This window comes from Alligator mississippiensis, chromosome 1, assembly GCF_030867095.1.
Source record: "Alligator mississippiensis isolate rAllMis1 chromosome 1, rAllMis1, whole genome shotgun sequence".
In the NCBI taxonomy this organism is placed as follows: domain Eukaryota; kingdom Metazoa; phylum Chordata; order Crocodylia; family Alligatoridae; genus Alligator; species Alligator mississippiensis.
In genome coordinates, this window is record NC_081824.1 from 97627779 (window position 1) to 97652907 (window position 25129).

Here is a 25129-nt window from a genome sequence, read left to right on the forward strand (position 1 = left end):
GTTGAGATTATTCTCAACCTGAGCTACATAAACCATCCTTTCTCCACCTACATTATGTCATCTAGCCAGCTACACTGGGCATCTTATTTCACAAAAGTGGTATTAAGACGTATCCTTTGCACCATGCAAATTGAAATCCTTCCAGGAAACAGCACTTTTTTCTCCTTTCACCGTTTCTGCTATATGACACTGTCTGACAGAAGTCATAAGAACTAAGTGTTCTAGAAGGTATGTTGGTGTCTAATGCCTATTTAGTCATCTAAACTTCTATTGAATCATGGGGAGGTTAGGCACCTTAATCGAAATTAGGCACCTCAATATGTTGCTGGGTATAGGCCTAATAGCATGCATATGTTGGATTAGGCAGTAAGTGTTTGAGACAGGACACCATCTTTTTGTTTTGTCTTTGTACCATGCCCAGTGCAATGAGCTTCTGATCTGTGAAAATATTATATTATTATTATAATATTATAGAAAATTGAATCTTCTCCCTGTAATGGCACTGGGGCAAGTTGCCCAGCAAAAAAGAAATATGTTTTTACAGAAATGAAAATAAACGAAGATTAAACAAACTGCCTCAAAAAGCAAAAAACCTTGCAAAGAGAGACTCTTGTGAAATAAAACAATGTTTCCAATATGTCAAACTAAATTCCACTCTCCTATCCATGGGGGAGGAGACAGGAGGAAAGGGTAAATATCAGTATTTGCAAATGGAAAGACAAATATACTTTTCTTGTTTGAACAAATGTAATACAGTTGAATTAGGTGCATGTATGGTACCTACTTTTTCATTTAATGCAGTTGATGGCAAAACTCTCATGATTTCAATAGGAAAAGGAGTAGGTTATCTGTGAAAGTTGGAGGCTGAATCAAGCCACCATCATGAATTCAGAAAATGATTTCTCTGTTGAAAAGGGACTATTTTTAATGCAATGCAACATGGATAACTTTTCATGAAGAGAAATAGTTTGGTCATGATTATTAGTCCAGGTGAATGGAATATAAACAAGTAAATCATATGGTGGCAATGATGCAAATACTATGTACATGTGTATACTCTTTGGATTTAGTTTTTAAACTACAGAGATGGGCTTGAGCCATGATGTACAGATCCAGATGCAAGCTTTCTGGTCAAGCTTTTGGAAAATGTATTCCTTCTGTTACAGAGATGGGCAACATTGTCTACTTCCAAAATCAAGACTCTGGTCTCAAAAACCATCAAATTCATGAGATTTAAAAATACATAATTTGACTTTTGCTTTTTAAGCCTCTTAAGGTTCAGATTTTGAGCTTCTCTCTCAAGTGATAGAAATTTATGTTTAGTGTTTTGAAGGAAAGCTAAGTCTCTTACATAACAGCGTGACTCCAAATTGCTGAAGCTTTAAGAGAAAAACACCAAGTATTGTGTGCTTTGCAGTAAAATCATGGGAGTTGGCAGCCCTAGAGAGGACTCAGCAACAAAATCTGGATGCAGATCTAATTTGAATCTACTGACCCTTGAGCTTATGTCATGGCTTATTTATGAACTTATGTCATGTCTATTTCATAAATTAAATACGTTTTATTCAAGCATGCTGATTACATTTTAAAAACTGCACTTTCTCCATCTGTGACCTTCCCTAGCTTGCTGTGTATGAACAAGTAATATTGCTGCAATCAGCCCTATCTCAGCAGTGCTGACTACTTATGCCCCACACATCTGAGAAAGAAGCTACTTTGCTTTGCCCCTGTGTGTGGCAGTGATTCCCAAAGGATGTGCTGCAGCCTATGAATGTGCCACAAGAGCAATGGAAGTATGCCACAAGATCCCATATTGTGAAGAAATCAATGCTCTTCTCCCACATCTGGCATCCTGTGTCTACCCCACCTACTACAGTGGCACCTGAGGCTGCTCCTCTGAAGATGGCCACGCTTCTGTCCTCCCCCAGGCAGCCCCAGACCATGCTCCCAGCAGTGTGCTCTGCTGCAAGTGGGCAGACAGGTGAATGCCCTGATGGAGCAATTTTTTGCAGCAGGAGAGGTCACAGGGGTGGTTACCAGTGTATGAGACCCTGCAGGAGCAACCTTAGAAGCAGGTGCTGCCCTTGCCCTCTAAGGTGCAGACCGGGGGTCAGGGCGAGGTAGACAGAGCAGGGCACAGCAGGATGAGGTCCAGCCCTTGCCTCCCTTAAGTGGCACCAGCTAGATCAGTGGTTCTCACCTTTTTTAGTCACAAGGCCTCTCTCCATCTTTTTTTTAAAATTTACATCTCTCTCAGTGAATTCCAACTGGGCTGCCACAAAATTCAGAAAAGTTATGGAGGGGTTCCTTGAGGTTAAAAGGGTTGAGAACCACTGGTATAGAGACTAGTCCTTTGCTTAAAGGAAGACGCATTTTGTGCTATTTTTTAACACTACATCTCAGCACTGGCATGATTTCCTCCTGCAGGGGCATGTAATATGTTAGAGGTTTTAAAAAAATATATATACACATGCCATTTTGTTGTTCTGCCAATTATAATCCAGAAAAAAAAGTGTGCCTCAGGTACCAAAAGTTTAGGAAACACTGGTGTAAAGGAAAGAAAGTGCCCCACTTGAAGTTCAGTGCTTGTGATGACCCCGCGTCCCTGAGCCCTGACTGGTTTCTCCTTACCAAACAAAGTGTCAGAGGCCTTGTAGGTCTCATAGGTATATATTACCTTTGTCCTTCTCAATGTTGGACAGATAAAGTCCATCTGTGCAGAAGGAAAGAGACCAGTTGCAAGCTGCCAGGTTATTCTTCGAGTTAGAGGTACCTAATAAGCTGCAGAATTGTGCTAGCTCCCCACTGTTTTCCCTTAGTACTTGATGGATGGATGTAGATCTGCTGGCTCCTCTCCAAACCTGCCTTAGCAATCATGTGGAACATATTACCCTCAAGGGCAGAACTGCCAAATCGATTCCAACCCTTCCATTCAGCTGTAAGCCCAAACACTTAGACATACAAATCATTCTAACGACAACGTCCTCTATTGTTAAAAATTCCATAAGAGGCCTGAATGGATTCCAGTAAATCTGTCCTTTCTTACCATCATGACCCTTTTATCTTTGCAGTTCCCCAAAAGGGACTCTACCATAATCACCAGATACCTCAAATGTACATGGATCTTATATGCAGCACCTTGCAGAAAATAAAGCACCAAAATATTTCTAGGAACAAGTCAACAGAATCCTTTTCTAATTCTTTATCTTCAGATTCTGTTTTGTGTAGCCTAATATACATTCACTGATCAAACACTGGTATACTGTTTTCCCTCCATTATTAATAACAACCTCAAAAACGATGTCAACCTCAAAAACGTTGTCACCTCTGTCAAAAAATACCTATGCTCCGGACAGCTGTCCTTGCCACTTGCCATTTAACCCTTTCACCCTTCCATTGCACGTTGAAGTCATTGTCACAGCCCTTTACAAGTAGACCCAACTGTTCTCCACTCTCAAAGGTATATACTGCTATCTTTCAGTCTGGGTTGTTGAGTAAGAGTCACAAGTCTCCTCCCTAAGTCCACTCCACATATTAACCTGGGCTGCACTCACTGGTGATGTGATGGGGGGGGGGAGGGGAGGGGAGGGGGGCAGGGCACATGCCCCCCAGATTTCTGTACTGACACCAGGGCATGGGATACAGGGCTGCAGCCTGACTGGAGCCAGGGCCCAACAGCAATGGGGGTGGTGGTGGAGGCATAATTTCTGCACCAATGGCAGGGCATAGACCTGCAGCCTGCCTGGATCCAATGCCTGGCAGTGGCATGGAGTTGTGTTCCCCCACTGAGACAGTGGCACAGAGTTGTGCCCCCCTCCCCCTTTCAGCACTTATTTGTTGCCTATGGCTGCACTGTCTCAGAAAACTTGTAGGCTTGCTGTTTCAGCTATATATGTTCAGAACATTTTAGAGCAGATGATGGTCTGCAACCATTACAAATTTATGGTCAATTGTAAAGTAATTTGAAGCACAGTAGGATTTTTCATTTTACTATCTGCTTCTCTCCTCCTTCCGCCACCCTGCAAATTTCACTGGGAATTTAAAAAGGAGAGCTTCCCTCTGACTAGCTCAGCTCCAGCTTGTTGGGGAGAGGCTGAGGGAGGTATAAAACACTCCTTCATATCCTGCTCATTTCTTTTACGATGAAGCCTGATTGCTTATGCTTTAAGTTGGTGAAATACATTTCATCTTGTCTGCAGTCTGTCATCTTCAGCTGCTGTAATTTCATACATGAAGCAAGTGATATGGGCTTACAACCCAAACTGAAAATTACAAAGCACTGGAGCTGGCTGGTTTCTTCTCTCTGATTGTATAACTGAAGAGAGCACAAGAAGACCTTACAGAGAGCAAATTACTCAAGTCAGCATAGAGAGTGGGTCTCCTATTCTAGTAAGGGGTGGATGAATCATCAGTGCATGCAACAGGGCTGACTAATGACTTTGAGATGTGACATTTTTGATGTCTATACAGTATTCTATCATAAATGCAGTTTAGCCTTTACCGACTGATTTCTCTTCTTTTAATAGAAAGAGGTCCTTTCCTATATTAGAAAATAGATTGCATAACTGTCCAGTTTTAATTAAAGGATTAAATGATTGATCTCTGCACCAATTTTACACTAGAGTGTATGAAAGGAATGCTCTATAAGCAATTATTCTGTGTGTTTGGATACCTAATGAGTGTGCTGATTTATTGACCATGTATACTCAATAAGCTTTAAGAAACTCCATGGGATTGATTTATACTCTATAAATAAGGTTGAAAGGAGATTTAAAAATAGAACCCTAAGATAAATAGTGATGTTTGTAGAAATTAAAGAATAAATACCGTACCTTGGGGCAACATGAATAAGCTTTCAATTTTCACTAGATTTCAAAGTCGGAGCAGGAGCCAATGAAAATTTCATAGTTTTTGTGCTGTGGGAGCCACAGCCACTGGGCTGATTTTGGGGATTTGCATGCAGAGAAGCCTAGAAGCATGTTTATCACATCTGATCTTATAATTCATCTCTGCTGGAGCAGCTGGTGCTTCTCTTTTTCATCGTACCTGAGACCCATGCATTTGTTCAGTTTGTGTCTTAGTTATCATCTAAAGTAGAAAACAAATAGGTATCTACCAAGATGAGATAAACAGAATTATGCCTAGGTTGTTTTTTACCATTTCTTGCATGAACTAAAATGTTGGACTTTTCTATATGTCATCTTTTTTTTTTAATTCCTTTTGGAAATTGACTGGAGAAATGTAAAGACATTTCTTTTTACTTGTATGGATTTTAGATCCATTTAGATAAATCTAGGGACATCTATGATTTAGAGTTAACGTAGTCTGTGACTGCAATTAAAGATCATCACTTCTTTGATAAACCTTCCATCACTTATTTAAAGCAGGAAGCTAATAGGAACAGAAGCTCCTTTACCTAGCTGTAATAATACAGTAATGATAATAAAACCATAGTGATATATATAAAAATCTTTTCTTCTCTCGCCCTTTTCAAACAACTTTTACCTAAGCTGTTTGGATGTAGAGGGCTGATCCTATCCATGTATCCTGCAACCCCACTATCTGGCTTGATATTTACCAACGTAATAGAGGAACAAATTGCCTACAAATCCGGGGGTATTGCAGACCCAGTATCATGGGGTCCTGTTCCCAGGAGCCTCCTTGTGGTGTGAATTCCCTTTCTTCTGTGTGACCTGGCTCTCTGCTGTGTCATTCTAGGCTTTCCAGCTGCAGTCATTATCAGGTTCTTCTAGGGCCCTGTCCGCTATTTTCAATGGCATGTAGATGTAGAATCAGATGTAGATCAGAAGCAGATGTAGAATCAGCTGGAAGAGAATAAGGCAGGGGTTGGGTGGCCTAGTAAGATTGTGCTGCCTCAGAGGGGAGTAGACCCTAGGTTACAGCTGGGGCCCCTTCTCCCAGTGAGATAGGGATTTTCCCAGTGCTTTTCACGCAGTGAATACATGGTGCAATGGACTAACTGCAGAGGACTTTGGGTAATGCTTCATCCATAGTCTGGTGATTAGAGAGCACTTCCCTGAAATGCAAGTTCAAATACTCTCCTGGTGAGGGGATCTAGAGCATGGGTCTCCTGCTCCCTTGGCAAGAACCCTAACCAGGAGGCTTAGACCCTTCTTCTTTTTCTGGTGTTTTTGCCAGACTAAAATTTCAGGACTTGCCCAGCCTTACACATGTACTTGCAGCTGTCTGGACAGAGTACAGACTTACTAAGCATGTTTAGTATGCTATGACAGGTAATGCTGAATTGTAGACTGTGCTGAAGTGTATAAAAAAATTGCTGTTTCATGGCAACATACATAGGTGCTGACTTTTATTTTTGCTGGGGGGGAGGGCAGTGGCTAAGATGATGGACCTGTTGGTAGGGTCAGAAGGGACCTAAACAGATCATCTAGTCTGACCCCCTGCCATGGGCAGGAAAGGATGCTGGGGTCAAATGACCCCAGCGAGGTGGCTGTCTAGCCTCTTTTTGAAGACCCCCGGGGTAGGCGTGAGCACCACTTCCCTTGGAAGTTGGTTTCAGATCCTAGCTGCCCTGAGAAGTAGCGCCTCCTGATATCTAGCCTGAATCTACTCTCAGTCAACTTGTGGCCGTTGTTCCTTGTTACCCCCGGTAGTGCTTGGGGGAACAGGGACTCTTCCATTTCCTGCTGGTCCTCCTTGGCAAGTTTATAGGTGGCCACCAGATCCCCTCTCAGCCTTCTCTTGTGGAGGTTCAGGTCCCTTAGCCTCTCTTCATAGGGCCTGCCCTGCTGCCCCCATATCATGCGAGTGGCCCTCCTCTGGACCCTCTTGATGCTGTCCACATCCTTCCTGAAGTGCGGCACCCAGAACTGGACACAGTACTCCAACTGCGGCCTGACCAATGTCTAAGTAATTCCTTTCATTCTTTCACCTTTTCCTCAATTAAATCCTGTTAGAGTGATATTGTAGCTGTGATGGTCCAGGGATTATTCAAGAGGCAAGGATTTCCTAGGGCAATATCTTTAATTGGACCAATTTATCATCCTAAGGAATCCTTGCCTGTAACTTAAATCATTCTTTCTTTCTGAAACACTCTTACTCCCTGCAGTCCATATGACTCCTGTCCTAGCCTCATGTTCTGCTCTTCCTAGCCTCTTCCAAATCCTTCCAATCTGCTCTCTCTTTTCATCAAATCCTTTTTCTCCAATTTACCTAATTTTGTCCTCCCCACTATCCTCTTTCCTCCAGGATCTTCTTACTTTGCTGAGCTAAGGACTGATACAGACTGACAGAATACATTGGGATTTAACTCTGAGTGAAATTGCTCATTCCAGTTGAATCTAATTATCTTTAAAAATACTATAGGTCACAGTACATTTGGACCCTATGTTTCCAGATTACTTTCAGCAGCAATCAACCTTATTCATTTTTTTCCCACCCTCAATGAGTGCCATACTTTTTTGCAGAGAATGGCAACTACTAAAACCACTTACCATATTTACTCAAGTATAAGATGATGCCAAATATAGGACGGGCCCCATAAGTAGATTCTATATATGGAAAATATATAGATTTGTTATACTTTTCCACATATAGAATCCTATTATTGGACTTGCCTTGAATTTGTCCCCCTACCATTGCTACAGCAGGGAAAATAAATCAGGGGAGGGGAGTGGGGGTCAGGTGGGTCCCTTGCCCTCTGTCCCCTCAACTTCTTCTTCCTGAAGCCCCTTACCCCTACTTACTGTCAGACCCTACTCTCCCTGAGTACGTGGGAATGATGGCCAAATCTGAAAACACCAACTTTGTAATAAACACAGCTATATTAATTTGCATAAAGCTATTTGGGTACTCATAGACTTAGTGAATCCAGAATTGATGCATTTTAGATTTTTTTGAAACTGCTGCAAGTTTTAGCACAGGTACTCCATACACACACTTTTAAGAAGAACTTTTGTACCTACTTCTATGCAGTACAAACTATGCATGATATTAGTTCAAAGCCAAATAGCTCATTATTTACCATAGTTCATTGGGCTAGGTCCCAGCAAAGGCAATAGCATTTCAAGCCATGGTGACTCCATAGCTCATCACTGCTCAGTATGTGTGTGTACTCCAGTTATCCTCCCCTCCCCAAAAGGATCCATATGCTAATTAGCTCCCCACTCATGACTGAAACAGGGCATTAGTGTCATGAGTCCTGGGATCCTCCAAAAATGTATATGTAGATGAAGTACAGGGTAACCTGGTCTGGCTCCACCTCATGGAGGATGAGACCACACTAATCATATATGACAGGCCAAGAGCAAAAGTAACAGAGGGATTCTAGAAGAACTGTTTGGGGCCCCATTTGGTGATGTTTGCCACACGTTTAAGGCTGATGAAAAAACAGGAGTAATTGGAAATGGGAAAAAAGGCACAGCTCAACCATAGGAAAGAAGAGGAAGTAAAAAATGTATTTAATGTAGTGGCTCACCATGACTTAAAAAAAAGTTGGGCAATGGGCATTATTATATAGATTATTCTGGTAGAATGCAGTGGTCTGTCATTGTGGTGGGTTCAAATCAGCATTTTTGGTTCTGGAGGTGGTTGTTGGAGCTTGCTCCAGGCTTTCCACATGCCAGCCTGGTATTGCAATGCCTCTGGACCAGTGCTCCATGGTCATGCTTAGTGTTGGCTGCATTTAGCCAACTTCATAGATGGTTTCCATTACTGAGCACATGTTGCTTTTGTCAGCAGTTTAATAATAGTCAATGTATCTGACATAAACTACAATGTTGCAAATGTACTGGTATGTAGCAGCATCCTTTATTAGGTGATCTGAGAGTACTTTCCAAGTATCAATTGAGACCTACAACACTAGGTAAATTTTATTATTCTATTTTGCAGCTAGATCAACTGAGGCACAGAGGGGTTACTTGACCTGTCAGAAGTGACAGAGTAAATCACTAGGAGAGAGTTTTATTTCTGACTCACAGGAGCTCTAGATAGTACTCTGTATTATCTAGCAGGGAAAAGGGGACATGACTTTACTGTGTTAAGCTGCTTCACAGAAAATAGTTCTGTGAATGGTCCCTATCATAACTACTCTGGTGGCTTAGCCCTCAATAAAATGAGGTACACTGTCATGTTTTAGCTTATATTTACCATTGGGTACAAACAAGCACATAGACAGTTACCATGGAACATGCGGTAAAATCCTGCTCCCTTTTTTGCTGCAGTAAATTGTTTGTATGGCTATACCTTTCAATATTGTACAGCATAAATCCCCCTTCACCACCTTTGTTAGCACTATGGGAATTTTATTCCTTTGATTGTCTGTTAGTATGATGGTGCTTTCACTGCTCTGACTTTTATTCCCCAGATTCAAATGATAGCGTACTAATGTGAACCCACAGTATTCCATCTTAGCTGATAATGAGTGAGACAGTGCATATGGCAGGCTATAATGTTACCCTGGAATTCAAACACATTCTTTCCTCAGTATATTATTTCAACCTCCTATCATCGTTAGGCTGCAGCAGGAAGCTGGCTGCTGTGAATTGTGAGGCAGAACTGCTATAGATAACACATGTATGTACACACTTAGAGGTCACTTACAGTCACAGGCTGTTTGTATGATATACAGCAGTGTATAGTAAAAAGGAGAATGAAATGAGTTCACATTTATATGCCCTTTTAATGATGAATCCCAAAGTTCTTTCTCCATTTGCAGACTTATCATAAACTCTCCCCCTCTAGTATTTGTTTCACCTTTCAGGTGAAATGTGAGGACTGTTTAATGACTCACACAAACACAGAACATTACTTCAGGGTAGGAAGTGAAGGATATTTTGTGTTTTTTGAGACTGCCAAGATAATTTTGGTAGACAGTATAGAATTACCTGCATTGACATTTGGTTGGGAAATTATGATTAACAGAACAACCCTGTCATTTTGGGATCTTTAATGAACGCATGTCATCATGACCTTGGCTTTAAATGTTATTCAGAAGGAAGTCTCCCTGGAAACACGTTACACCTACTGCTATGGTGGTGTACTGGGATCCAGTACTTATGGGTTGCATCCAGATAAGTGTGGATGTTTGTTTCCTGGGGGCACACCTTGTACACTACTACTTGTCCCTGGGGAATGCCTATGCCATATGTGCTCTGACATGTGGCAGGTTACCACGGGTGTGATAGGTGAGACTGGGGTCCTGGGGACCTTGGGGAGCTGCAGCTGTAGTGTTCCTGCAGCTGGAAGCCTGGATGGCAGCTGAAATGCGGCTCTGGCCAGCCAGGCTCTGGTCTTGGATGGTGCATGCTGTCGCCATGTGCGCCGCCCAATTTTTTGGTGTGTGTTTTTTTTACCTTAGGATCTCCCAGCCCCCTCCCCCCCCAGCTGCAAGGCAGCAGCATGGGGAATGCCTGCATGTGCAGTGTGTGGTGCTACAGAGAGGTCTGTGCTGTCACATACCATATGTGCATGCTCATCTGGACATGGACATGGTGATGGGAGACTCGACATTGTGACCTACAGTAACCTGGGTTTTCCTTAAGGGTATTTCATCCATGCATATACTATTTCAGGGGTTTTCAACATTTTTGCATCATTGTGCCCTCCGGTGGCTGGATGCAGAGCAGTGTACCCCCAGCTGCTGAGTAGGGGTGGGGGGTGGCATACGGCCAGATGCCAAGGGTGGGGCATGGAGCATGGCTGGACACTGAGCCTGAGGGAGCATGCAGCTGGATGCTGAGTGGGGGGGTGGAGCATGGCTGGACACTGAGCTGGGGGGGATGGTGAGTGGCTGGACACTAAGTGGCAGCAGCCACTGCGTGTGAGCTTCCCTTGCCTCCCACCCCCCACCCACTGCATCCAGCCGGTTGACAACCCCTGTACTGTTTCACTTGAATGTGAAGGAAGAAAAGCTACGGGTCTATTGTTTCACTCAAAATATAGTCTGTGTTTACAGGTGAAATAAAAGATATTTATAGATGAAAGTAGGGAACTAGTCTGGAATGTGGGGTCTCTGGACTCAACTTACCACACAGATTCCAGATCCATCAAGGCACTTGTTTGTGTTGCCATTACAGTTACAAGGGGAGCATTCTCCTGAAGTAGCACGGTAAAATCCTTCTTGGCATTTCTGCAATGAAAAACAAAATCCAAACAGGTCAGGTCTGGCTATTATCCAAAGAAAGGCAAAATTGCATCAGTCAGGTTTCCTCAGAAGACATCATGAAATCATCAAAACAGAATTCATACATACTTTTGAACCCGGTCTGTTCTTAACCCCTTCTCCTTTAGTTTCTTGCACTTTTTCTCTCCCCATTTCAAATAACAGCATTTTTTCCTGTTCCCCCATTGAACACCATCCTTCCATGCAGATTGTCTCTTGTGGAAAACTGAGAACCTGTTAGATTCTAGATGGAAATTTGAGGTGGAAGCAGAAAAAATGAGCCTATGGAAGGATTTGAAGGTGAAGAGGGGAATAGTTTCACACACAATGGGCTTGATCCAAGTAAATGAAAATCTTTCTGTTCCTGTCAATGGGCTTTCAATGAATCCTAAAGGGAGATGGAGACATATCTACAAGTTCAATGATCTTCTGAAGAAGAGCTACCTGACAACTGTGGAGTATGACTGTTGCAGTATTCACCTATTAATACCATTAGCAATATCTGAGAGGATGACAGCACCCCATCCTTCCTATTCCATACATCCCATCTATCCTGTATTGCCACAGTAGAAAGCATTCATTCCTAAAAAGACACCACAGTTGTGCAATTATTCTTCATGTCTCATTACGGGTTTGGGAGTTTACAGTGAAATCAGAAGTGATTGACAGACATTAGCTTTGCTTGGGTGATGCTAGCATGTTTATTTTCCTGTGAATTCTTAAATGTGCAACAATCATTGGGGCCAAGCAATTAGGACTTTTTGATAAATATGTTTATTTAAATTAACAAATCTCTAAATGTAATTTTGTACAAGAAATATGCCGTATACTATAGCATCTTCATTTAAATTGTGATGCTAGCTGTAAAATAAGATCACCCTTAAAATAAACAATAACATAAAACAAATAATAAATAATAATGCTAATCATGAAACACATGACATTGGAGAAATGATAGAAAATAAAAAGAGGTTAGTGAAGTAAAGCTGGACCACCTAGTACAGTGGTGCTTAATTTCCAGCCCGTGGACTGAATGTGGCCCACAGAGCTATGTCAGCTGGTTCATGGAGCAACTTGTGGACCTGGAAATTTAGCAACTGGGGAAAGGCAACATTAATTGCCACAGGTTCCAGGGCTGGTTTTTGGCTAGATGAGACACATGGGGCTGGGCTGGCATGCCGGGGTGCCCCCAGAGACTGACCCTGCACTGGACCTGGCCTGTGAACTGACCCCATGCACAGGATCTGTGCCTTGGACTGGCCCCACACCCCTCAGATGGCCTGGGGATGGAAGCTTGGCCCAGCATGATCAGTTTGTGACGTGTAGGTTATGATTTCTTGCTACAGGTAGCATTTACTTCACTTGCAAAAGTCTGGTGACATGTACAGAGTTTGTGGTAAGAAGATTACAGCTTGGTGGGGGGCTGGCATATGGCTTCTACTCATTTTCTTTGGAAAACAGTACCTTTGCATCACCTGCATGTGTGTGATGTTGCCTCCCCCTAGAATCTGTGCACTCTGTGCATTGCATGTGGCTTGCCTTGAACAATGCTCTGTGTGGGACTGATGGGAAGATCTTTCTTGCTTTTGTCTAGTGGCTGGAGGAATTCCTTTGTCTAGGGGCTGCAAGATTAAATATATAAATATATATGCTGATAGTTATGGAAAGCACAGTTAGGTATAAAAGTTCATAACCCCAAAACACAGAAATTTTTCATTTTACTGTACTAAGAAGACAAATACATAGATATTGGAATAGCTCATTTTTGATGCTGAACCTCTTCATTTGATTGTGGCTGAATAGTCTTTTAAGTATCCTTTAGGGTACATCTATGCTGCTTCTGTAGCACTCCTAAGAAAGCATCTGAAAAACATGCCACATTCATGTATGTGCCAAACCTTGAAACAAGGCAATGCAGCCACAGGAGAGTAGCCTCATGCCACCATTCAAAAGTACACGGGAGACAGAGATCTCAAGAGTGGTGATGAAAAGCATCGTCAGGGCAGCTTTGTTACTTCTTTTCCAGGTTTGGCAGGAAAAGAGGGGTAGGGTGTGCTTTCTGGCTGTGCTTTTATGAGCACTGTGGAAGTGGTATATACACCCCAAGACAGACTGAAACAGAAAGAAGAGGAATAAAAAATAGTTGATAGCCCACCAAGGGCGGATATACAGACCAAATGTGCTGCTGAGTGTGAAAAGGTAAAAAGGAAGACAGTTAAATAAAACTCTCTAGAGTATATTTTATTGCTCTTCTTTTTTAACTTGTATTTAGAAGGCTGATACCCAAGGGAATTTTCACAGAGTCAGGGGGGGTGCTAGGTTTTCATGGAACATACCATGAGTTTTACTCTTTGTTGCTTTTCACTGGGCACATCTACATGCTCATGAATGCACAGTAAGTTGCTGCGTATCTAGTTTAGTACTTGCTTAATGGAGTACTAACTAAATGCTCAGTAACTATAGTTACTGTGCTGTAGCACCAGTACACAGTTTTTTAGTGACTTTTTTTAGTCCCTTTAGTATTAGCACGGTTTTTGCTGGCATTCTACTGTGCATTAAGCATCTTTTATAGATGTGCCCACTATGCATAGTTGTTTGGGTTGTTTACACCTGCATAAAGTAGCTGTAAAGTGCTAGAAATTAGAATGATAGGATTTCACACCCAGTCTGCACTGGTATAAATGATTATAAAAGGTTTGATGCAATAGGGAAAAAAACCCAATTTTTGTTTCGCTTTGTGAAGAGCACTCATTTGACTTTAGCCCTGATTTCTTTTGCATTTTGCACTCTTTCATTTTTCTGCGTTGTTTTGAGATGAGATGTTGCTATCTATGCCTTACTTTTTTCCACTGGCCTACCGGTTGCTCACTTCTGTTCCCTGGGATAGATCTCCTTGCTGTTAAGTATATTTGGGAGGTTGTGAGATTTGGCATCCTGAGAACTGCATTTGTTTCCTCTCCCTTTTTAAGAATACATGATGGATTCTTGTTTAATCAAAACAACAGCTTCTTTTATATTAAAGTATGTAACATGATGCTAGCAACAGAGAGCCAAAAGAATTAGAGCTGAATTGTTAGTAAGCCCTACCCTCCAGAGTACTCTGAGAAGCCGATTCTTTGGCAGAGATTAAAAATGGAAAACTCAGCTGCCTTCACAGTTTTCATACATGGTATTTTGTTTAGTTTGCTTTGGAAACATTTTTGCTTCATAATAGCTACAGGGGAGAAAAAACCTTCATACCAATGCCACATTGGGGCAACTTAAATGCTAGACATTTATGTTTTCTAGTCCTTCAGTTACTGAAAACTGACAGAATTACAGAATTGGCTCATGCAACACTAAGATTTTCAGCTGAATGACTATACCACACACTGTGGAAGGCAAACAATTAGTTACAAATTGAAACCAGATTCCTTTTGCTATGTCTTTGTTGGCAATGATTCTCTCCTCCCATACAGACCTAAGCCACTTTATGTTTTCTAGTCCTTTTCAGTTGATTGGTGGTCTTAACTGATACATTCATGCCTATCCAATAGCTTTCTTGGTCTTATGATAGGCAAGTTATAATGGTGACAATGTACAGTGTTAAACTTCAGGTATGTGAATAAAAGAGAAATGGTGTCTCTGCTGGCTAGTTATGAAGCTCCAAGATTAATCACCTTTCTTTTTAAACTAAGGTATGTTTGCAATGAAGCACAATTGCAGCCAATCCAGTCCATACTAACTTTTATCTTGCTAACCCTGAGCACCTATACACGAGCAGGGAGACTGTTCTGATGTGTTGTAATTACAGAATGTCGGAGTAGACTCGATTAATTGAGTCTCCTAGAGTGTGGTAATTACCGCACTCTAGCAGACTCCAGCATCTTGTATAGCAGCATCCCCATGCTTAAAAATGGCAGTGGAGGCACTTTAACTAAAGCTTGTTCAATGAGCTTTAGTTAAAGTGCCCCTGCCACTATTCTTAAGCGTGGGGGTGCTGATACACGAGATGCTCTGGGCACTTTAACCAGAACAGCTCTCGGAGCCACTCTAACTAAAGTGCCCCCTCCCTCCCACTCCCAGAGCACATGTATAAATGCCCTCTGGTACCAGTAGCAAAGTGACTGTAGCAACAAGGAGCTCGGTGCTGGCTAGTTGCCTGAATACTTACAGAGAGGTCTGAGCAGGGTTGTGCTGACCATTGAAGTCTGAGCTGCTTCATTAACTTCAATGGGAATTTGAGGCCTGTTTAGGAACTTTTGTTAACCCCTGAAGGCACTTGTCTGTGCACTTGGGTGTCTGAATAGCATTGTAGATTTGGCCCGAGATGCTAGGATTTCAGCTCCCAAATCACTTGCTATTGAATATGTAACCCTTGAAGACTAGCTAGTACATTACAATAGCTTTTTAGGAATTGATACGTCTTATTTAAGTGGGCCTAGGACTTCTCCTACGTTGGTTTAAATTGGAATATATTATCAGAAATAACGGAGGTGCACAAGTGTGAGAGGAAAACTGAGATCTGGATTGTTGCAAGCACTTTATCAAGCAGTCTCCAATTTTTATTATTCTGTGTTTCTATTGTTCTCTCCCTGAGCAGCGATGGAATGATCCACTAGATGTTCCCGGAGATGAGCCAACACCATGTTTATAAAAAGACGTGTCAGAATGTTGAGCTAATTGAGTGATACAAATGGCCTAATGTTCTTGGTGCATAACATAATTGCATTCAGAGCATAAATAGGTTTGGAACAAAACTAGTTTGGCCTCCCTGGAAAATGTTACGTAGGGAATTTAGGGAGCCACATTTCCACCCGTTACTAAAACCTGTTGGTGGGCCAAAGTGATGTGTCTGCATTAACAATTTTATCTTCAGCATTAGGGCTTGATTGGCTACTGGCAACCACTTCTTTAGCCCAAAGGGCAGCACTGTTTTCCAGTTCAAGTTGAAAAGTCCAATTGACTGTAACTCTTACTAAGCCCTTTAAAATCTTTAAACCCCTGTAGTATATTTTATATTGTGTTTTGCACCTGGGTATGGTTATTACATTTCCTAAATATTTAAACCAGCTGCAGTGCTGTGATATTAGGGCTGAAGCTGGTCTTCAGATAAATTACTATAGAATGTTCATTTCCTTTCTCCCATTTTAAAAAAAATGTCCTGTCATGCATCTTTGTGGGAACGGGATGAGACTGAGGGTGGAGAAGAATGAAGAGTCTCAGGGTTTAATTCTGATTTCATTTATCCTCATAGCTCCACTCATTCCACTGCAGTTACACCTAATCTATATTTTTGTAACTGAGGCATGGCAGGATGTGTGATTTTGAGATTGAGGAGGAGGGCAGTGCTGGGAGAGACAAGCAAACATTAAACTCATAGGAACAAAGAAGTCACCAAAACCAACTCAGGTAATGGGATAAGAATCCATATAGTGTCTGTTTAAACCATACATAACACAATCTAGTCTGCGGATGATTTCTGTTCCTCAGTTTCCTAAGGTTTTGAAATCACCATATCAAGCATCAAATAGTTTTGTTGTGAACTTGTCCTCCTGATTTGTCTTCTTTGAGGCAGGAGGATATGCTGATAAAATGCAGAGTATATTCTGTTTGTGCCTGGGACCCTAGGGCAGGAGGCATCATTTCCTTGGTTGGATTTGGAGCATGTCTCTCTGAAGTACATATCCCAATCAGCACATCACATCTAGGCAATCACTGCTCTCCTTCTCAGCCACAGAAGGTTCTCTCACAGCTCAGTCAATATTTGATGCCACAGGATTTAGTACTTCGGGGCTCCTTATACATTGGTGGACTCATGGATGCGGTGGCAAGATTGATCCACCATTATGCAGGTTCAGCTTTTATTGTCATTAAGTATTGGTAGAGAGAGGTAGTTAGCCATGTTAGTCTGGTGTTATGGAAATGCTATATGACATCAGTCATGGATTAGGGCCAGATTGTGCTACACTGTGTACAGACACAGAACCGAGAGAGTTCCTGCCCCAGAGTTTACATTCTAAATATTAGATTTAAGCAACAGATGGCTGCAAAAAACAGATGCAGGAAACATAAGGTAACAATGAAACCATTGTGAATGGTGTAAGGAGAGGTCACAGCATGCCAGGTGCCTAGCCATTGTTGAGTTTTATGTAGTTCTGAGGCTAAGTAGCAACTCCCCAGCAGTTCTACTGTTGTTTTGCAGTTTGCAGTAGAATTTGGCAATAGGGCTGAAAAATGTCTCCCTTCTAGCCCTTGGTGCACTGTACATAAATTCAGGGGAAATATCAGGCCTACATAAGTCCTATTATGACAATGGAAGATTTGCATGAGTTGAGATAATATCCTTAAACAACAAATACAATCTTACATATTGTGATTACTTGGGCACATCTACACATGTATTAATGCTTAATGGTTACTGTACATTTAGTTTAGCACCTGTAACAACAGGTACTAACTGTAATAACAGGCACGCACATTTAGGTGATGCTACTGTGCAGTAGACTAATTCTACTGCACATTAGCATGGGTTTTTCCCGCTTCACTAATGGGCAGTAGAATTAGTCTACTGCACTCAAATTGTCTCACGTAGACATGCCCTTTGTATCCTAACATTGGTTATCTGGCAATCTGTGATATGCGACCAAATGGATAGACCAAATGGACAGGTTCTCCTAAGCCCCTTCCTCATTCCTAAACTCTCTAGGGGAAAAACAATAGCAAACTCTGCCAGAAAACTGGGAAACAAGAACCTAGAGTAGTTGCTTCATAAGCTCAGAAGATAAGCCAGGGCAGCCTCACCCAATAGATAAAGAGCCTGGTGGAGGAAGAGGGGGAAGGAGGGTAAAACTCGACAGGAGTCAGTGATTGAAAGTTAGGGTGAAGTACATCTTACACTTACACTTACCATACTAATTCTGTGGAATGTTAAGCGATGTTAAGGTTAGAACATGCTGTGAACAGTCACATGTTAAGGGTTAATATCATTTCTTGCTTGTACTGCTTTGATGTGCAACTAGATGGCTGGTAAGCAGGGACATGGCTAGGAGCTAGGACACCCTGGTTTCTATTCTTGCTTTAGATGCTGGGAGCAGTGCATCGTGGGATGCTGGAAGACTTCAAATTGGTCATTTTATTTCTCTGGAGTGGACTGAAGGTACCCAAACATGAGCTAGGTAGCATGGCTCAGAGCTAACTCTTGCCTGAAGTGGTATAACTTTGAGATGCTCAGAGGGGACTTAGTAGGAGTTAATGAGCTTTAGTGCTCATGTTTTAAGTGCCCTTAGTATGGTCTAAGTGTAATGTGTAACTTCACCCTGGCCGCGTCTACATGAGACTCTGACTGTATACAAGTACTAAATGACTGCACAGTAGCCCGAGTTACAGCACAGTAGCACCAACAAACATCTTTTTTGTGACAGTGACTCTGTAGTAGTCTAATACTACTGCTCAGTAGCATTGTGTCATGGTTGTTGCCATGCATAGGTGACACGTAGGGGGGGCACATGCTCCCCCTGAGATTGGCCACCGCTGGTTTCTGTGGGTGCTTGCTGCTCATCACCCACCAGCCCCTCACTGCTGACACTGTCGCCGGCGTCTGCAGGTGGTCCCTGCTCGCCGCTCGCCACTCGCCTATGGGCAGTGCCCACTTGCTGCTTGCTGGCCTGGTGTCCCCCCCAGTCTTGGGAGGCACCAGTTGTTCATGTTGCCATGTGACACTGTTGTGCAGTAGTATCAGGCTACTGCATAGTCAGTGTCTTGTGTACATGCAGCCCCTTGAAGCCAAACCTAGAAAAGTGGCATTGAGGTTGCCTTGTGGATGCCTCTCTAGATGCTGATCTCAAGGAATGGCCATTAGGGGTACCCCATAGTGTCTTCCCCACCACAATTCTGGATTTGGCACATGCAAAGGAGACTGGGTAGATGGGTCATGCTCACAAGAGATGGCCAGGATCATGGTGTATATGTACCCAACACATCCTCAAATCAAGACTGGATGCTTTTCTGGAGAGGAATGCTTTAGTCAAACACAAATAATTGAGCTTAGTAGAGGAATGTCTGGATGGCTTGTATTATGCAGAATTTCCAACCTGGTACTCTAACATTTCTCTTTGTTTAAAATCACTGACTTGGTAAAACTACCAGCCTGCTAGAAGTGGTGGCTGCTGCTGTGGAAACAACATTTCTTTTAAGATTTTGTTGTGTATCTTAATTAGGGTTAGTAGCCGAAACACCCAAGGACTTTTTGAATATAATTGGCTTTGGCTCTTTCAAACTATATGCTCTAGTGTCTCCCAAAAGCAGAGTTTTTTCTTTTAAGGCTTTTTTCTCTCTCTTTTTAATGAAAATGACTTTTTGACTAGGCTGTGCCGTTCCATCATGTACATCCATCCAAACCTGAAATGAGACGTGTCATCTAACATCTGTTTCTTTCATTGTCAACAACGTCCTCTAGAAATTCCCTGAAATTCAAGTGATGCTTGTTTCCAGATAAGCAAGTTTCTTTAAAGTATGTATGCTCTTTTCAGAAATGCCCATGGCTAGATTTCCAATACTCAGACCCCACGTAACTCCCCCTAAGGCACCTAATAGAATCCAGGTTTTCAGATACTTTAAGAAACCAGAAGCTCCCAATGTGACTCATACAGATGGATTTTGAAAAGAGCTGTACTGTACATGGCATAAACTGCCTTTCCTGCAGAATTCTTGGACATTTTTGACTCTGGAAGTCAGTCAGCTTAGGGATACAGATTATGTTTTATTTGCCAATAATTGTGCCTAAAGCTAAACATTGGAGGAAGAGTTTAAAATATCTTTATACATGTATTGTCTGGAGACCCATCTCATTGTTATAACCAAGTCAGATCAAGTTTAATGGATCATTTACATGCAGATGTCTGACTTCTGAATTCACAAAATAAAAAACAAACAAATAGTATTAACATTTTGCAGTGCTGCTGAAGTCTTACAGCTCTTGGCAAACTTTAATGAATCAAACCCCAAAGTATGCTTGTAAGGCAGGGAATATTATCACAGTTTTACAGTTGAAGGACATGAGATATGGAGATCCTAATTTCTCTCACTGCAGATGAGTAACTCCCATTGGGTGCATTGGAGCTGACTAATTAGCTCTACAGTAAAGTGTCACTGTCTATTCATGCACCCCTATTAGGGAGCTGTAAATCAATTAACTCCACTATAGGATAGTACTGTGCAGGACAAGTACTATCCTACAGTAGAGTCATTACGTGTGCTGAACCACACGTGTAGATGTTGACTGGGGCTGGCTGGGGCATGAGAGTGCTACAAAGGAGGGGCTGTCCGCCAGCTAGCCCCACACTGAAGTACCCTTTTGCCCCAGTCAGCACCTCTGCAGCACTTTGAACCAGGGCAGAGCAGCCCTAGGTTGGCAAGATGACCTCCCAAACCCTCTGCCAGACAGGGCTGCTCTGCCCCAGCTTAATGTGCTGTGGTCCTGGGTGCACTTGTAAATGCTGCGCCTGGGAGCAATAAACTCCAGCATGAACTGTGCAAGAGTTTATTGCTATGTGCTAACTGCATGTATAGATGCACCCACTAACTATGACCAGTGGCATAGCTGGCAGTTTTGTGCCTTGGACAGTCAGGACATGAAGGCCAGTGCAGGCTGTTGCTGTTACAATCACAGGGGTGTGTCCAGCTGCTGCTGTGCTGGCAGTTATTGTTATGCTACCTCCACAAAGATGGTGCCTGGGCTGCTGCCCTGATCCCCTTCCCTTGGTTACACTACTGATTATGTCTGAGGAATTGTGCTTAGAGTATTTGAATAGCTTGCTCAATCTACAGCAGTAGTGGTGTGGGTAGTAGCAAGAGTGGATCAGGGGTGGGGTGGGGATGGGGGTGCAGTGGTGCAACTGCATCCCCCTTTGATTCTTGCTCCCACCCAAACTTTAAAACTAACTGCCTGGGAGGGGCAGCTACATTTCTATTCAGGCAGGGCTGAATCAATTGCCTTCATGGCTTATTACCATCTCCATGAGTCCTGTTAATCTCTATTCCACAGGTGTGAATGGACTTTTTAATGGTTTTGATGTTCCGCTATTCAGCTGATTCTTTCCTTAGCAATCTTGCTGTCTGTCAGCCTTTCCTGGTAATATCTCTCTTCTATTTCACAGCCCTACAGACTGGTTTTAACCAGATAGTGGTATGGTAAATATATAGCTGTGGACAGGGAAACAAAAGTCCAGCTCCAAACAAACAAACAAACAAAAACCAACCAAAGAACAGCAACACAAAAATCCTTCCTGACTCCCAGACCTTTAAATTAAATGGAAGACCACCATTCTACTCCTGTCCTAAAAAACTTACATTTGGCCAAACTGGGATCATCATTTTGGACTACTTACTGCAGTAAATAAATGAAGTATCAGTTTGTCTTCATTTTTATGTGGGCATTTCAGCTAAAATGCCCAGTTAAAATGGTGGACACAAAAGACCCAGTTTATTATACTGGAAAACATTAGCTAACAAAAATTATTTTACTATAAGATATGAGACTTTCAGTCTATTTCTTTATTTAAGAGAGACCCCAGGGCACATTTTCCAGGTTTCATACATCTAGGTCAGTGGTTCTCAACCTTCTTAGTTTCAGGACACTCCTAGAGAGATGCAAGAGATCCCTTATTGGGCTCAAAGTACCACTCTGAAAATGCCAGCTTTTAGTTGTCACTTGATTTTGACTAAAGAAAAGTAATAAAGCACAGGATGCCTCAGTGTGGGGGCTGGCTGCTGGCTAGCCCTGCGCTGAGGCACCTTGTGCCCCAGGCAGCCCTCCCAGCTTCAGATGGAGCAGTGGGACAATGTGTCCTGCTGCAAAGTGGATGGTTAGGGGTGTGCACTACAGCACAAAGTAGTGGCACAAATTTGTGCCACTACTGTTTGTGCTGCTGCAAACACATGTCCCTGCTCATGTGGATGCAGTCTCTGAGTTTATTTTGTGAATCAATGTCTGTACACCAAACATTGCTAACATGCTGTGCCACCCCTTGACACCCTTGAAAGGCTTGCAAAGCACCTCATGGTGCCATAACACCCTTGTTGAGAATCACTGTCCTACACTCCTGTTTGTTGGCATAACTGAACCCCATAATATTAAAAAATGGATTTCACTATTTAGGCTCCTGGTAACAGGCCGATGGATACTGGGCCATTTTTCTTGCTCCGTGCGAGTGAAGTAACAGACATTTCAAATTCCTCAGCAGTTTGCCTAGTTCAAAGCCTTTTTTCACAAGCACAAAGATTTAGTTCTTCTCAAGACTGATGGGAAACATTCTGCAAACAGTAAGAGCTGTAATAACACTACGCCCCACTGTTCCAACCTTCCTGCGTTCTGTGACCTCAGTGAGAGACCCCCAGTGCTTGCCAAAAAACAGAGTCAGACAGATGTACAGTATACACTGAATGTAACTAGCTCAGATGCATGCTATTAGTACAGTGGACATGCTACAAGAAAAGCAGAAAGCCAGCTTTTTAATCCTAGTGCAGCTACAAAACCCACAAAGTAACCTATGGCGAGGCATTTAACCATTTTAGGCTAAGTTATAACTTTTGCATCATGTGCATGGTTTGTTAGGTGTTTGGAGTTATAGAGTATGTCCAGACATGCATGGAGATTTGGTTCCCTGGGCACAAGTAGTGGCGGTGCACCTTGCACTGCTGCCTCCTGTCCCCAGGGAACGCCTGTGCCACATGTGCCTTGGTGCATGGCAGGTTGCCCCAGGTTGGGTAGGGGAGGCTGGGGCCAGCACTGGCCCTTACCTGGGGTCCTGGCAGTCTCCCAGGGCTGCAGCTGTGGTGATTCTGCTGCGCGGAGCCTGGCTGGCAGCACAGTGTAGCTCCTTGTGACCTGGCTCCACTTTTCAGCAGTGTGCGCTGGCCAAGTGTGCGTTGCTCTGTTTTTTTTTTTTAAATGTGGGCTTTTTTGACTTCTGGATATCCAGGGGTCAAAAAAAAAAATAAAGTGGAAAAAAACCCTGACGCAGTACATGATCAGGCAGTGTGCCTTTGCACCTCAGAGAACACTGGACTCTGCGGTATGTGGTGCTGCAAATGTGTTTGCAGTGCCACATATCACATGGCCGTGCTTATTTGGACATGCCCATAGTGTCTGAGGAATGGCACTCCAAGGCATTTCCCTGCATGGCACCCTCAAGACTGCATGTATACATGGGGAATGGTATGTGAGAGTAGAAGTGAGGAGGCCATGCATACCTTTGCATGATATCAGGTATACAGGGCCATGGCTATGACTCCAGCTAGCTAGTTGGTCTTACTTGGTCCAAGAAATGCCATTGGGCATACAACTTAGTCTTCCATTGATCTCAAGAGTCCTAGCAGCAGTTTGCCTGGATATTATCCAAGGTAGGTAGGCTAAATAGACAAAATGGTCCCAAGCACCTCTTTTGCTTTCCCAAAGCACCCATACTTACCGAACTACAACTTAACTTTCCATGACTTAGTTCACCAAAGTACAAAATGGGGATTCATTTGTAATGAATGCTAGGGTTCACTCCAAGTAATCTATGTGACTCCAAGTAATCATGCATGCGACAGTCTTGAATGTTGCATTGTACTGAGCAGAGCACAAAGAGTTCTGTATACATTTAGAGGTATGCACATAATCCTGGCAACTTTCTACATCAAAAGCCCACCCTAGATGAGGAACATTTATTCATAAATTAAAAAAAAAGACTTGTTTGGAAGGAACTTGATTTGTGAAGAATATGAGAATGTAATGTCCTGTTATCTCCGGAGGGCAGCCAAGGAGATTTGCAGACATTTTAACAGGAATCTTTATAGGCTACAAGAGCTATTCACATCAGCTGATGGTATTATTTTTCCTATGTGGGCTAGGTAACCCTTTGGTATCACGATAAGACTGTCTTGCAAACAATGTCAAGGAGCATAACTAGGATTAATTGATGAACCTAGCAACAAATATTTCTGACTGCATCATTATTGCCATTAGTTAGAGTACCACCGGACAAAACAGTCATTATGAAGAGCATGGAAATGATGATACCTTTATTAGCATATCCCTGAATTAAAAGTGTTCTGCTCACTCACACTTTCAGAGTGATATATATGAGTACTGGACTTTTCATTGAATAGCTAAATATTAGCTCAATCAAAGGATGTAGTCATACCTGGAGACACTAGAAGTATATAACTGCAATCAGTTAGGAGTAAACAGGCTTGAGGCAATGCATAATTCGCTGAAAAGCTGGAATTGCTGAGATCACAAATGACTTCAGTTAAAATATTTTTGTTTTTTCCTCTTAAGTTTGCCTTTCCAGAAGACCAAAAGAGGGCTGTTTCCATGCCTACATTTGGTCTAATTAAGCTTGCTTCAGGGAAGTTTAAAGGATCCTGTAACAGGGGATATCAAATTTGTGTGTTGTGTCTGACTTTTTGGATCAGCATTGTCTAATCAGCCTGACTCTGCTTTGTTCTTTTGGAGATAGACCCTGTCTAGAAAAAGTCCTTGATCTTCAAACATTTAAACATGTGGCAACTATTTTTTTATAATTTCTGCTAATGTCTTATTTCCTAATCCATACTAGTTGTAGTAGATACAATTTAGTGTGTGTGTGTCCCATTTTTATTATTGCAAACATGTGAATGACTTGAAATGTGGGGGAGAGAGAGAGAAAAAAAAAGTGACATGTCCAAGTCTTCCTTATGTTTTCCTAACAGCTTGGTACCTGTAGGAGTGAACAATGGCAATGATGTGGGTTGATGTCTGCTATAGGCAGCCTGTTATGACAGGGCCATTTATATACAGCACAGCATGGACTGAGTCTGTGGTACCTCAGGGTTCTATTTGTGGCATGTACTTAGACTATATTTATAGGTTACCTTTCAGTTCTATCTGTATTACATGTCTCTCATTGATGACCGGGCTTGAATGTCATCAACTTTCTTATACTGAATGCCGACAAAATGAAATAAATGCTGATTGGCCTA

The 25129-nt window shown here is 42.4% G+C and overlaps 1 protein-coding gene and 1 long non-coding RNA gene across 2 annotated transcripts in view; one reads left to right on the forward strand and one right to left on the reverse strand.

The window, feature by feature from the left end:
- The window catches only part of LOC132252194 (uncharacterized), a 194636-nt gene that overhangs the window by 121473 nt on the left and 48034 nt on the right, over window positions 1-25129 (forward strand). The gene's annotated exons all lie outside the window — the stretch shown is intronic.
- Window positions 1-25129, reverse strand: part of LAMA4 (laminin subunit alpha 4) — a 172826-nt gene that overhangs the window by 117085 nt on the left and 30612 nt on the right. The window contains exon 2 of the mRNA XM_006263095.3: window positions 11009-11110. Coding sequence (XP_006263157.2) covers window positions 11009-11110 — 102 coding nt within the window. The remainder of the gene's footprint in view (window positions 1-11008; window positions 11111-25129) is intronic.